General features: G+C 35.8%; 1 protein-coding gene across 4 annotated transcripts in view; it reads left to right on the plus strand.

Annotated features, from left to right (window-relative positions):
* The window catches only part of TMEM196 (transmembrane protein 196), a 56,231-nt gene extending 42,576 nt beyond the window's left edge, over nt 1–13,655 (plus strand). For 2 of the 4 annotated variants that reach the window (XM_017659414.3, XM_017659415.3), the window contains exons 2-5: nt 4,108–4,164; nt 8,092–8,346; nt 9,483–9,556; nt 10,714–13,655. In XM_017659414.3, the coding sequence (XP_017514903.1) occupies nt 4,108–4,164; nt 8,092–8,346; nt 9,483–9,556; nt 10,714–10,720 (393 nt within the window). In that variant the 3' untranslated portion in view covers nt 10,721–13,655. The remainder of the gene's footprint in view (nt 1–4,107; nt 4,165–8,091; nt 8,347–9,482; nt 9,557–10,713) is intronic. The other 2 variants (XM_017659416.3, XM_017659417.3) reach the window with 2 other exon arrangements.
* Nucleotides 13,656–15,588: the final 1,933 nt, after the last annotated feature.

The following is a 15,588-nucleotide window of genomic DNA, read 5'->3' on the forward strand; positions in this document are numbered from 1 at the left end:
TTCTTTTCAGAACCTTGGAAGTATTATATCTTACTATCTACTTTTAGGCCGTTAGTGTGAAAGGTGGAGTCATTGTCGAGAGGAATTGATTTTGTTGTTGGACTGATCGCCCCTGGTGCACGTAGTCTTCCAAGCCCATTGATGGCGCCTTAACTGTTCAGCATCTGGTGCTTCTGCCTCAGCTTTTCATTGTCCCTGCTTGCCTCCCCTACCGAGCGAGTCCCCTCCTGTGATGCTCTTGCCTGTCAGTGTAGACTACTCCTACCTGTTGGGCTCTGGTGAAGAGCGGGAAGGAGTAGTGGAGAGGCTTCTTGGTTGTTCTAATCCAACTACTGCTTAACAAGGTGCTGTGCCTCTGACCTCAGGGCGGGACTTGCTCAGCATTCTGTGCTGGCCTCCTTGCGACAGCCGAAGTTGGCCTTGTATAGGAGGTTCAGGCCCCTCCTGCAGTGGCTAATGACTCCCTTTTAGCATACGCAGAGGACGTTAGGCCTTAGATGAGTTTTTGCCCCTCCCCCTGTATAAATAATTTTTTTTTCTACTTTTCTTCTAATTATAATAGCAATTCATTTAAAAAGCCTGAAATGACAGGCTTTGCTACCCCTTTGCCAGGGGCTTAAAGCATTTGATTCATGAGAAAGGAGGCCTAAGGACGGATCAGGGCTTTGCACCCCCTCTGCGCCCCTTGTGTGACAACCAGCATCTCCTCCCATCTCCACAACAGGTGATCAGTTTGCGTCTACAGTCTGTCTTTCCAGGGGCTCATTCTGTTGCCTTGGAGCCTCAGCTCTCTGATGGGCTCGAGAAGTTACCGGTCTATAATTTATCCACTTTTCCTTACTGTTAAGGTGAGAATGACGTCTTTGGTCTTTCTACATCCTAAACAAAAGAAGAAGGCTCCATGGCCCTTTAAGAAAATCCACTCAAAATATAGAACACTATTTCCATCATAGCTCCATTTAATCCTATGACTCACAACCTTAGTTGTCTATTGAATTTAATCTAAATTGGAATCAAATGAGTTCCATGCAGAGGACTAGCTTTATAACATAGTTGCACTTGATGCCCTATCATTAGATGTTTTCATTTATATAACTTCGTAGTAAGAGCAAAACAAATAACTCTCCCTGGATTTAAACAGCACATCTTCTCAGAAATAAAATTGTATTTTATCATGTACAATTGTATATTATACAAAATTCTGTTTAATTCAGATATGTATTCCCAGCCATTGGTTTTACTTATTTTAAACTAATTTGTTTTTCACCTGCTTTATAATTTACAAAATGTGGGTGACAGCTTTGCCTCCTGGGTAAAGTTATGTTGAGCAAAAAAAGTATCTTGAAATATTATAGCACATTCCCTGTTTAATAACATAATTTTAGACTTTAATCAACTAATCTATTTATCACAGCAAACATTAACAATGGCAAGGGCAAGAAGAGGGATTATAGATGATCAGATATTCATTGAACACTTCCAGTTAGAGTGCCCACTGCTAGCACTAAAATCCTTTGGAAAAGTGTTTCTATCACATTATTAGAAATAAATTAACTTACACACTTAATAAAGCCTTAGATTATATGTGATTTGTGATTCTGATGTGTGACCTTGAGCAAGTCGCTAAATTTGTCTGGACCTCTCATTCCCCATGTGCAAACTTCAATGGCTGAATTGAGTCATCTTATAAGAGCTTCTGGTGCTCTGATTTGGGGTAAAGTAGCCAATGAAATAGAAATTATTTACTGCTTTTTTGTACTTCATTTACTCTTCTCTATAAACTGTGAATTAGTTAAACTTCAGCCAAGATCCCTTAAAGCCACCTCAGAAATTCCACAGTTTTATATCCTTCCCATTATATGGGTCTCTTTTTTCTCAGATTACAGGTTTCCTCTAAAGAATGTGGATTTGAGCTAGCCTAAGAGAAGTAACTGTTGGGATGTATTTCCATGCCTGATGGAGAGTGGAAAAATATTGTTTGATTCCCCTTCTACTCTACCTTCCTCCTTCCAAGCCCTGAATTTCCTTGTCTTAGTGGGACAATAGAGAGAAGCAATTTTATTGCCACATAGATGTTCTACCCAAGGGGCTGGCATGAAGAACTCTGCTTATGGTCCTGAGGTGCCTTCAGGATTTGCTGTGAATAAACATGGCAATGTTCATAGATTTCTGAAGATCCAAGGAACACAGAACTACACTACTTTCAGATTATTTAAAAATGAGTTCTGGGTGAGTTGACTTACAGAGTGAATAACAGGTTAGCAGAAAAGCAAGGAGAAGGACATGCTACAGCTTTGATTTGAAGCTTGGAAGCACTGACAGGTACAGAATTGGTCCAAACTGGAATGTCTTGGCACAACCTTAGAAGATATAAGACAGTAAGAAAAAGCCCAAAAAAGGACAAGATCATCTAGACCTAGGAAAAAAAGGAGTGGGGTGGGGAAATGGTCATTCAAAAGTAACTTTTTAAGGCTTCTGAAAATAATGCAAGTATTCAAGTATCATAAAGTTCTGAGTTCTTATTTTCTAACAGTTTTAGGATATTAAAATTATTTTGATACATTTATGCACATAAAATGTTAAACCTTTGCATGTTAAATGCTTTCTGAATATAATCTTAATTATTTTTTTGCCTTTGAGAATTATATTTTTTAGTATCAGAATTTTAATTTTATGTATTAATACTTATATGTAATTTCCATTTTGGTCTATGACTTTGCTGCTATGTATAGAAAATGCTTTCCACTCCTCTAAAATTATATAAGTATTTACCCTTACTATCTTCTACTACATTTATATTTTTTATGCATTTAAGTATTCAAACTGTTTCATACACCTTTTAGTATATGATGTTAGGGAAAGTTAATAAATTGTCTTAATTCCATTTATTGAATAAATGGTCTTCATTTTTTCACCATTCATTTGAAAGATCATTTATATTATATACCCAAGTCTTATATATCCTTGTATTCTGATCTAATTGTCTTAATGCAACATTACCTCCTTTATAATCCTTTTGTTCCCTTCTCCAGAAAATTCCCTGCAAAGGGAAACTCCCCTTAACTATTTTTTAAAATCAAATTTTGTTGGTGCTTCTCACAAGTATATGATTTATTTCAGATAATCCTTGGAATATTTTGATATGTATATTCAAAAATATATCCATGTGTGAAATATCAGTTCAAACTATTTATGTTATTAATTCTGATTTGAGATAGCAACATTTAAAAGAAAACTCAAATGGAAATGAACTTAGCTACATTCAAAGTTTTCTTTGCTAATCTGAAAGCCTTTAGTGGGCTTATTATTTATTAATGAATGTATTATTTTATTTATATGGCTTACCTCCAGCCAGAAGTATGTATAAATGTGCATTCAAACAGACCCTAATAATTCTATCCAAGTTAAACAAGTTATCATTTTCTGATAATGAAAATGTCTAATAGTGTGTTGTTGGTAGATGATTTTATGCAACTGCTTTTGCAAAACAATTATGTCACCAGTGTACTTATTTACAAGGAATTACATATCATCCATAGCTTCATCCCCATGTGTTCTTCTGACACATCCACAAGGACAATATTTCTGGTAGAATGAAGAGGTAGCTATTTTACCTGACATAGTTTGAAAGGTATGAAGAATGTCTCTACAAGAAAAAAATCTTCCTGTCTGAAGCCTCAGCTTTTCATTTGTGCTATATTTCCTACCTTAATAGAACCCATGGATTTCTAGTTGCTTAGCATGAATGAATGTATCACACCACTTTTCTCCCTGAAAAAGAAAGAAGGGATAAGAAAACAGTGAAAGGAAATAGAAGAAACAAAACTCTAAATTCATTTACCTCAAAATTTTGCCTGGTGGTAAAACTGATTCAAGTTTTGCTTAAACCCCTCAATACCTATATTAACCTTGCAAAAACACAGTTTTCATTAGAGTTTGCATTTTTGTCTCATGTTTTAGAATGAGATTATTTTCCTTTGTAGCTTTTGATGGTAACATAAAATGTTTAGTTTCCCTGGAGCAAGTGTCATGAGTGAACCATGAGCTAAAAATGAAGGGTTCTCTTATTTTTGGATATGAAATAATTGTTATTCTTTTTTTTTTCAGTTTCTTCTCTGTGGCATATGTGGAATCTTGTGCGCCAAAAAAAAATCTGGACTTGTCGTAAGTTTCTGCCTTGTTTGTATTGTGCATTGAAGTATGTGAAATGTAAGAACTCAGAAAAGAAAATGATGACTAGCCAACTTTCACATGCTGAATGTTACTCATTTAGGATAAAAGGAAAACTGACAAATAAACCCTGGGTTTTTCATTTTCAAAGAAAACCATCAAGATTATCTGAGATTGTGACAAAGAACAAGAAAGGAAAGCTTTGATATGCTCTTTAAATACATGAGCATGCAACACTCAATGACTTCTGTGGATGAATCTCCACTTTTCCAGTTTATAGGCTCCCAGACACTCAGATGAATCCTTCAGTAAGCTGAAAAAGACATAACTTGAGTTCATGGGGAATTTAACTGTTTAAATATGGAACTGGGTCTACGGATTACTGACTTTGTGAAGTTAATTTTACAAAACAGCTGTGTTGTTATAGTTACAATTAATTCCAGAATATTTTTTATTTAATTATATTTGATTACTGTACATGCAAATATAAGTGTTATCAGATGTTTTATGGTACTGTTGTGGGTTTTGGGGGCTGTGGAACTCTGTCCCAGTTGACTCTCACACTGGCTGCAAGAGAAAGAAAGGCAGACTGGTGTGTGGATTCCCCACTGCCTTCCATGACATTTTTTGAGAGCTGGAAAGAAGAGAAAAGCATAGTTTATTTTGTTAAGTACAACAGGAAAGATCATAGATCTTTATTTTGGCAAAGATATATAGTATTATATATTAATACTACATATGGACCATAGAAAGTAGCCTTGGAGCCTGGAAAGAGTTTTCCAGGAGAGGCCAGTCATCTGGGGGACAAGGAATGCAGAATATTACAAGTAGTTTTGTTTAATTTCCTTTTCTAGTTGTATCTTTCTTTGTGAGAATACCTGTTGCAACAAAACAGATGGAGGTCCCCGTTGCTTAGACATGTGAGATGTAATTTTTTTTAGTTACATAGAGGGAGACCTTTGGGCAAAAAATTTTTTGGAGGCTTATAATTTGCATCTATGATTCTCCCATCACTTTTCACACATGGTCTTCATTCTTTCTAAGCTTTTCCTCTGCCAAGAATCTTTATGTCTATATATGAATGATTTCTTGGAAAAAGAAAGAAGGAAAAGAGGGAAGGAGGGAGAAAAAGAGAGAAAGGGAGGAGTGGGGGAGGGACAAGAGGGGCAGGATGATGTTTAAGTCAGTTTGAGCTGATATAACAAAGTATCATAGACTGGCTGGCTTATAAACAACAGAAATTTATCGTTTGCAGTCTGGGAGACTAGATGTCCCAGATCAGGTGCCAGCAGAGTTGGGCTGTGGTAACACTCTTCTAAGCTGCAAATTCCTGGCTGTGTCCTCCAATGGCAAAAGGGGAAAGAGAGCGCTCTAGAATCTCTTTTAGGAAGGCACTGACCCCATTCACAAGGGTCTTACCTACATGACCTTATAATCTTCCAGAAGTCCCAACTCCAAATACCATCATACTGGGGTTGAGCCTTTAACATGTGAGTTTTTCAGGGACATAGACACTCGGTTCGTAGCAGAAGGGAAGAGATTTTTTTTAAAGACGTGACTTTCTTCTGTCTTTCTAATTCTCTTACAAGCTATTAGAGGAAAAAAATCATTAAGATTTGAACTTTTTAGGAACTACCATCTACTGTATCCTCCTGTAGCATATGAAGTTCTCACAGACATTTCGCTGTCAAGGATTCACTACCCTTCAATCAAAGTGTGAAAATTTCTCTACTCCATTTATCTCTGGAGTCTAGGATCTCCAGTCTGGTGAGATGTGAAAATAGTATATGGTTATACACTTGGGTACAGATTTTTAACATGCTAATTCCTAGGTAAGAATGTCCCATCTGCACAGGTTGATGAAGTGTCATGCCTTTAAAGAATTAATAAGAATAACATCAGGAGAGTGTTTTTCTGTGATTGTCAATTAAATTTATAATTTATTTTCTTAATTAGTAGTAATTCATTATTTGAAGACTACAATGTAATATCTTTCTCTATTTTCTGAGAATAGGTAAACACCAAAATATACTCCCCAAAGACTGCATGCCATCTGAGTATACTTTAAAAGGGAATAAAACTATTTCAAATAGTTAATGATTAAATTACTTGGCAATTGACGCCTAGGATTATTTTAATCAGTTTTAAAAGGAATATACTTATCCATCTCTGGGCTTTCAGTTTTGGTAATAAGTACTGTGAGACACACAATAAGGAATGCTGAATTTAAGTTACGGGAACACAGCAAACTACTCCCCACATGCTACCTCATTGTGCTATTTCACACATCCAAGGCCTACAATTTGCTGGGAACTGCATGTACATAGCTCAGATGACGTGTTGTCAAGGAGACCTTGTCTGAAACCCCTAGTTGGGCTAAATTCCCCTCCTTCCTACTCTGAGGGCAACCCATTCATCCTTCCTTCTCCATAGATGCCATGCCATGTTGGAATGTTGTATCTTTTCTCACACAAGACTACAGTGTTCTCAAGGGTTATAACTATGAGGTATTCTTGAAAAGCCAGCTCCTGCCTCGCTCAGGGTCTAACAGATGCTAGGGACTCAACAAGTGCTTGTTAAACACAACTGTTAACAGCAAATAATACCTGATAGTTTAAGGTTAAATGCTAAAATAAGTTATACAGCTGTTTGCCCTGTGGAAATTTGCCAAAGAAGATTAGTAAAGTCCAGGAAGGCTTTCTGAGGAAGTTAGGACTATTTGGTCTTCCATCTAGGAGTCCAAGAAAAAAGCAAAATAATTTCCAGGAAATGAAAAACATCCTTAAGGTGAGAATGAACAAGCTATACTGATGAACAAGAGAAGTGACTGATGAAGAGACTGTGTTCCAGAGAAAAATGGAAATGTTTGGATAATTAAATTAGTATCATATTATCAGTTATTAGTGTCATGATAGCTCACAGGAGAATTTAGGCTAGATGCAAATATAAAATAAAATTATTAAAGCTATTGGAATATTCAATTAAGTTCATTAAATATTGTCCAAACATATATGATGCAGATAATAACATTGTGCTTGGTTCTTCTGGGGATTCTGTGATCTTTAAGTTAAATAAAATCCCCTAGTTCTATTAATAGAGACCCAGGTTAAACCAATAGTAGCATTAAAAACAAGCCACATCCTGTGTTTCTCCAAAATTACCAACCCAACAATAGTTTTGAAATATCTATTGTATATTCTTCATTGTGGTGCCACAGAGTAACAAAAGATTTGTAAAATCAAGGGCCAGTTCACTGTGAGTCCCTAAACTACCTTTTGGGGAAATAGATACCCATACAATAAAATTCTTATGAGTGAAAAAAAGGAGTTAAGTAAATTCCCTAAGCTCACCTAGCTAGAGCAGTATATAAAGATTTGAAGCTTAACAGAACTAATGACAATTTGATGAGAAGAAATTTAGATATTTTGGGGGGGTTAACATAGTGAAACAGGATGGAGTCAGAGAATCTGAGTTCCGTCCCTAAATGTGAGTGTTATCTGCTCACCATTTGTTTTCCAAAATGCGTAATACTCTCTCTCTCAGAGGATTGCTGGGTGGGTTCATTGCTATGATACCTGTTCCAATTCCATAGTGGCACACACAATAGATAAAAATATTATTTAAATCTAAAGCTACCTAGAAGACAAATTTTCCTACTTCAGAGTTCAGAGGTTTCATGAGCATTCCTCGTTCTGTATATAGTCAGCTGTTAATTCCAGAAGGGCTGGGCCTGCGCCCTCCCTGTTGAGTCAGAGGGCATAGAAACTTGGTGAAAGGGAAGCTCCCGTCTTTTGAGAAGCACCCAGGCACTTCTCTTCAGGACAGCGCAGCCACCCTCCGCCCGCAACAGGACTGTACCGTGCATCCTTGCCAGCTTTGTTGTTCCTTCCCCTTTAACACCCACTTTCTTTTCCTTATCAGATGATCCTCTTTTCTGCCTGCTGCATCTGTGGACTGATAGGGGGCATCCTGAATTTCCAGTTCCTCCGGGCAGTGACCAAGAAGACCTCTTCCCTCTACCCTCTGCATCTTGCCTCCATGTCTCTTGCGTGCATTGGGATTGGCGGCTGCACCCTCTCTTCATGGCTCACTTGCCGGCTAGCCAGCTACGAACAGAGGAGGATGTTCTCAGAAAGGGAGCACTCGCTGCATCACTCTCATGAAATGGCTGAGAAAGTGAGTTCTGTGCCTTTTCCTCTCACTGCTCTCAGGTGATGAAGACTGCAGTCAAATCGAGGTGAATCCATTTGCAGCCTTAGATGAGAATTTGATGAATTGGATTTTGTGTACGAATAGGTATTTTTTTATTATTATTTTTCTCTGCAATTTGGGGTACACCTATTCTCAACATGATTTTGTAGTCTTTCTATACAAAAGCACTGTTCCCAAAATAGCATTTCATAACATATAGAATGCATTATAAATACAAATTTTTATGTATTATACTGAGGAAAAACACATAAACTAAATACAGTCTCAACTCAGTAATACTGGTTTTCAAAACTGTATGAAATCCCCTTTCTAGTTCACTCCTTATGCTTGTAAGCAGATGCATTTGATTATGTAAATGAGATTTTCAAGCATAAAGGGGTCTTTTAATAAGGCGACAAAAAGCCTCGCCTATCAGAGTAGATATTACAATCCACATAAAGCTTCATTTAATTCTCATCTAAACTTCATGCATATTTAGGTGGTTCTGCCTCTATTCTAAATAAGGTTCCTTACATAATTGTTTCATGGAACCCATTCAAACAGGAAGTTACATTTATTGCATAAAAGGACAAATGATGCAGTGAGCTGTGTTTCTACTACAGTTTGCACATATTTCATAATTCAGTTCCTGCTACTACATCTACTAAGGAAAAGATACAACACCTGTAAAATAAACTCGTTAATATAACGGCCACATCACATTTTACTTGAGAGCATGGAAATAACAACTGTTAGCCACAAAGTGGGAGAAAGAGTAGCAAGAAGTGCTATTGCATATTTCTTTAAAATGTTATTTTGAAGAAAAAAGTATTTTGTATTTTTATGTTTCCATTTTGTACACTATCTATACAATCAGCTAAGGAAAGTAAATGCTCTTAAACTGTTTCAAGAAAGCAATTTTAAACAGATCCCCACGTCCTTAAAAAAGAGTTAAAGGTACAAACAGCAGGACTGAAAACTTCAAGAAATGGGTAAAATTAGATTATCATTATACATTTGCATAGTAGCTCTTCTGTGCTCTATTTTTATACATGTGTGATTTAGTTTTCTGTATTCATGTTTGTGCAATATTTATTGTATGATTGTTATATTTATATTAGAGATTGAGGGCTATTGAAATAACCGACTTGCCCAGCTGCCCGGTGGTGCCCCCGACACCAGAGTTACCTACAAGGTACGCTGATCTCTAGGGAGTTACATGTTGGACTGTCACTCCAGGAAGCGCTGGGTCTTCCTGAAAGCCATGATGTCAGCACATCAGTCTGGACTGATGCTGGTATGTTGTTCCTCAAAGGATCAATTTCAAGAGAACTTCTTTGAGGACCTGACATAAACCTATATGGCAGAGGCTTGTAGCCTGCAAGTTGGTTGAGTATTTGAAATAGTCAGCCTGTCTGTAAGCATCCAAACACATTCTGCTTGGATGACTCATGGCTCCTTCTATTCTCTGCTACATCATGATTCTGACTCAATATCATCATTCACAGACCAGAGTTTTGTATTTAATAATAGATGTGTCTAATAAAGACAAACTGTATCTCCCTCATGCCAAAATTGCATGAGCAGATAACAAAGTTTGGCACTAATACAGTAAAAGTTCCATATGAAAGATTTCTTCTGGTAAAATTACTTGATGTGATATTTTCAAATTTATTTCCCATATTTTGGATTGCTTAAAGTAGTTACCTTTCTTGCTTTGGTTAAATAGTATTATTGGAAATAGTAACTTCTTAGTAATTCATCCCTAAAAAATATGTTAAGAGACTTTCCAATTGTTTTATTTTTTTTACTGTATGAGTGATAGCATCATGAAAAACAATCTTTCCCACTGTGATTTATCAGTGATCCCCAGTCACAAATAAGCAACAATCCACTTGTGAGTCTCTTTCCGTTCTTCATGAAAGGTCGCACATTTCTGTCTAGAATAAAAGTAACCCCTAGAATATATGGGCACTTTGCTGACATACTCAGCAGAGGAGCCTATACAGTGGGAGAAAAATGAGCATTTAACCATCTTCTTTCTAGGTGAGGTCTTTCCAAAACAGAGCTGATCCAAAGGGGAGGCTCAGGGGGCTGGGGAGATGCTGAACTATTTTTGTGGGTAGAAGACTTTGGTCTAAGACTGTCACTCAGCATTTTCATGTGCTCCAAGATGCCATGAAATTTCATTTCCTCAGATGTAACAACGATATCAGTCCTTGATCAATCAAGGATTCTTCAAAACTTGGCAAGTTTTTCAGTGGCTTGAAATTTGTTTTGCAAATCCATTAACCAAATCACTGACTTACTCTGAAAGTGAATTTTAATTAATGCATGTTATTTTCCTAACAGGAAATGACAGACAGCATGAGCAATGGAGGACCCCACCTGATATTTAATGGAAGAGTATAATCAAGGTGTTAAAGAATTTTGAACTTTTTTAAGGATTTTCATGAGGCAAGGAAATACCAAAAGACTAGGAGATAAAATGAAAACATTTTTTGCATTTGTTGTTTCTTCTCCTGAGCACCCTCTAAAATTGTTCTCAATTTGCCTCATTTATTTCTTCAGTTTTTTCATTGGATGAAAAACTTCCCAGAAATGTTCTAGAACAGTAATTTCAACAGGCTTTCCAGATTGTTCTAAAGAAGACTTTCCAGTCAAAAAAAAGAGGAAGAGATAAAACAGATTCATAGTCTACATATTCAAGCACTATTTGCCTAGCATGAGTATTAGATTTGTAATGACATATTTCATAAAAGTAATTAAAAAGTAAGATCAGAAATATCAAGAAATAACAATAACTTATTAATGTCTTTGTTTTGAAAGACAATGGCTTCAAGAATGCCACAATTCAAAACCTCAGCAATGCCTTGTTGTAAAAACATTGTAATTATTTCCAATTTGTGAATGAACTATATTTCATAATTTATTTGTAAATGACAAAAATTCTAAAGCATAAAAGAGAGATTTTTTTTAGAGAGAGACAATACTAATCTGTACAATATTTTTGCATTTTTGCACAAGAGTGACAAGTTGTAAATTAATATCATTTAAGGAAAATAAATATGTTTTGATCATACAGTGCAGATTTGTCTGCATGTTCATGAATGAGCCTAAGAATAAAGTGTGTGTGTCTGTGTGTGTGTGTGTATATATATTGTAAATATTGAAAATATACACAGCATATATTTATAGCAATATTAATGTAAACAGGTAGTAGAAAAGAAATCGTGACACGGTGGGGGTATTATCAATATTCTATTCCCACAGAGATCGGAAAACAATTATTCAAGGCTTTTTTATGCCCACAAAAATCACATATTTAATTTCTGCTAAATTTGTTCATTTTTATTCTTTGTATTCTGTCTGCTATGAGTAAATATGTGGCTGATATTTATGGAGTTGAATGATCTAAATAGTGTAGTGTAAAGATAGGTTAACTATTTGTCTCTTTTACTATTATTATGGAATTTATGTAATAACAACTACTAATACTGATCATAAACACAACTTGAAATCACACACTTCCACATTTATAATATATATATATATATAGATAGATATAATGACTTGTTATTATTCATGGTACTTATATTTCAAACACTTCACAGCCCAATTAAGTTACATAAAAGGACAATGATGATAATGATGCACAAAAGGTGAAGTTACCATTAGCTTTGTTAAAATTTAATTTAGGTTTTTTGTTTATTTATTTTACAATTCATCTGGAATAATACAGAGAGACCATTTTTAAGAATGCATATATCCAAAGAACCTGAAAGACTTATCTGTAGGAGGAAATGAAAAGATAGGCTTACATTTATAGAGCTAGATCCAATCCTTCTCTTCCATCATGGAATGTTAAAATAGCAACCTACGACAATATGTATAAGCAAGAAAATAGCATGGTCTTTGAAAACATTTATGAGAATATAACCTCTGTTAACAGATAAAGAACTCTATTATTTTTAAATGTTTAACTCTCACTGTTTTGTATACTTTTATTTTTCTCCAAAGCTAATCAATTTTCAAGTCATTTTTATGAGTTACTTATTAAGTCATAGGTAAGTTAACATCTTTAATACTCAGGATAAGAACATGTTATAAATATAAGCGAAATATGGGGTTATTGTGCTAACAAGATAACAGTAATTCCAGTTAGTGGAAATCTGAGGGTCTTTTAGTTTTAGAGCAACATGATCATCACCCACCCTATTTAAATCAGCTCACAGAAAAATTCTGAATGTATATAATCAAAAGAAGTAGCTGGACTGTGACTGTTCGGTGTGATTTTTGAAGTCTCCCAACTCACACAGATAACTTCACTCTCCAGTAGATTACAGAAGTTGCCCATACATGCAACCTCAAGTGGTGAATCAATACCATCACTGTTCATTTGGTGCCACAAGCAGGTGTGATCTTTGTCACTGAAAATCTATACAATGCAGATATTTTGGGTGTTTGTGGTTCCACTGAGTTTATGCATGGGTGTGCTTTGTACTGAAAGAATAACCACCAACACTAATTTTAGGTGATATTTCTTTGTAGACAGGTTTATACAATACAGAGTTAGAATACACCATAATTTGTTTTAACACCTTTTGAAATAATTTATGAAACCACCCATTAAAGGACAAAAGTGGGCATATCACTGCTTTGACATAGAGTTAAGAGATGCAATCATCACAGTTATCCAAATAGTCTACAGTGTAAATAAACAGTATAGGTATGTCTTTAAACGTAATTGTTTTAACCCAGTACTTTCAGGGCTCAGTTATTTAGTGTGCTTTATTTGGAATGTGTAGTGATTCTTTTTGAGATATGTAGGGAAAGTTGGGAAGAGATTGTTCAAGTATTTAAAAATTTAATTTTCACAATACATTGAGCTATGAACTAGACTATTTTAAGTGACTACATTACAGTTTTAGTATGAGCCTATACTTGGGAAAAGTAATGTGATACTACATTAGAACAAATATGTAAAACTAGTGTGGTGGTGTGCTGCAGAGACTAGCTACAAAAAGGTGCAGTTACAAGCGTGGGAGAATAAAAGTGGACTCCGCTTGGAAATCTTTAAATGTGTGTGTGTGTGTCCACATACACACATATAATTGTTTAGAAGTGGAACACAGTATGATGACTTTATTGATATGTTTATGTAATAAAATGGTGTGTTTTGAAACTACATATGCTGTGAGTTTTCTTTTCAGCATGATACCAAAAAATACTTTCCCCCAATAGCTAGATGAACAAATGTGCTGTTTGGAGATTGGCAGGGACAGGATGCTGTGAATGAGCAGGCAGAGTGCCAGCGAGAGGATATGGAAGTAAGAAAGGATATTCTTTGAGGTAGGAAAATAAATGTGTGTTCAAATGTAGAGAGGGAGTAGGTGAAGCTACAGACAGAATGAGCATAAGATGGCAATGTCTCTGGGGAGGCAGGAGGAAATACAGATCATAGAAGACCAATGCTACTGCTACCTCTGAGGGAAGACTAGAATTGCGTAGGGTCATATACATAAACTCACTGTTCTAAGGTCTACCTTTATTATCTGATACAGTAGTCACTATTCTAGCCACATGTGATTATTAAAATTTACATGTGAATTAATTAAAACAAAATCAAATATTCAGCTTCTCAGTTGAACTAGCCATATTCCAACTGCTGAATAGCCACATACAGACAATCACTGTAGAATATTTCCATCATCTCAGAAAGTCCTGTTGGACAATAATAGTCAAAAAGCACACAGAGGCAAACCCTCACATAGGTAATAGTGAAAAAGCACACAGAGGTTCCTAACCCTCAGTACTTAGCAGACTCTTCCATCGTCAACCAATTATTATTGTAATAGAATGTGTGAAAAGAGTTGGCAAATGCTTCATGGAATTTGAAGTTGGTGGACCAGTTAAATCCATGGACTGAGCAAAACTAGTAAAAACTAGCAAAAATACAGTGTAGATCAAACCCACAATAAAGTTGAGAAGCTGCTTTAAAAATTTCACGTTAAAAACAGTGCTACTCATCCAAAGATTCCACTTAAATATTTTATGTTTGACAGATAAAATGAGATGTTGTGTAACTTTCACTTTTGAAGAAATTTACTCAGCATATCAAGCATTTCTTGTGCTTGGGAAGGTGAGAGCCACAATATGCTGCCTTCCCCCTTTTTCATGGCATTAGCTCAAAAGTGGCATGTTTAGAAACCTTATGTCCAAAACTACAGTTTCAAAGATTATTTAGCAAACACATTTCAGAAATTTAGAGAAGCATTTTAAGTACCATTTGGCTGGAACACAGTTGCCAAGTAAAGTTTCAGGACTTGGCATCACTTCGCTCTTTTCTTCCTTAAATCATTTTTCTAGAAACATATTTCCTACTCAAAGTATATGACAGCCAAGAAATTCATTTATTCCAAATCCATAAATCACAGGTTGTTAGTTACAGCAGTGGAAACCAATTCAGAAATTGCTGGAAATGTGGGTGTTTAGTAATATTATACAAAATGCTTTTTTTTAAGCTTTTTTTTGCCAGGAAAATTATTCACAGCACAAGAGTCTTTTCCTAGGAATGTATTTCCCAAAAAATATATTGTAAAAAGTCAAACTCCAGAACTAAAAAAATTTATTTCAATATTTTAACAGTTCAATATTATCAACATCAACTAATTATAGGCAGAAAGCTTTATCATTTAATTGGAAATCTTTAAGAACTAGGATCCATGCTAACTTTCCTTCACATCAACTCGGTACTACTTACGTCAAAGTATTTTCTTCATAAACACCCAAAGGCTGTACTTCTTTGGCCACACAATACATGGCAAGCCCTACCCCAAAAGCCAAAATGTATTGTGTTACTGAAAACTGCCAGAGAAAGTCTAGAACTTGGTTGAATTTTCACAGAAAAACCTAAAATCATGTCAAATTTGCATCAAGCCTTTTATTAGAAATCGCAAGGAATAAGGACTCACGGCTCTTCCTTGTTATTAATGTATCAGGATATTGGTCCCTGCCTTCTCACTAGAACAAAGGTCCTCAATGTCAGCCCACAATACCCTGAGAGAGGCTAGAAGACACCCCTTGCACCCTCTTGAGTTCACTGCCAAGGAAAGAAAGTCTACAGATTCCTTTGTGGATAGCTCTGCCAGGCAACATTCTCTCTCACTCTGTGCCTCATTATAAATCAGCCAAGAAAAGAGGTAACACCCGACCTTATGCATATAA

Source organism: Manis javanica, chromosome 6 (assembly GCF_040802235.1).
Source record: "Manis javanica isolate MJ-LG chromosome 6, MJ_LKY, whole genome shotgun sequence".
In the NCBI taxonomy this organism is placed as follows: domain Eukaryota; kingdom Metazoa; phylum Chordata; class Mammalia; order Pholidota; family Manidae; genus Manis; species Manis javanica.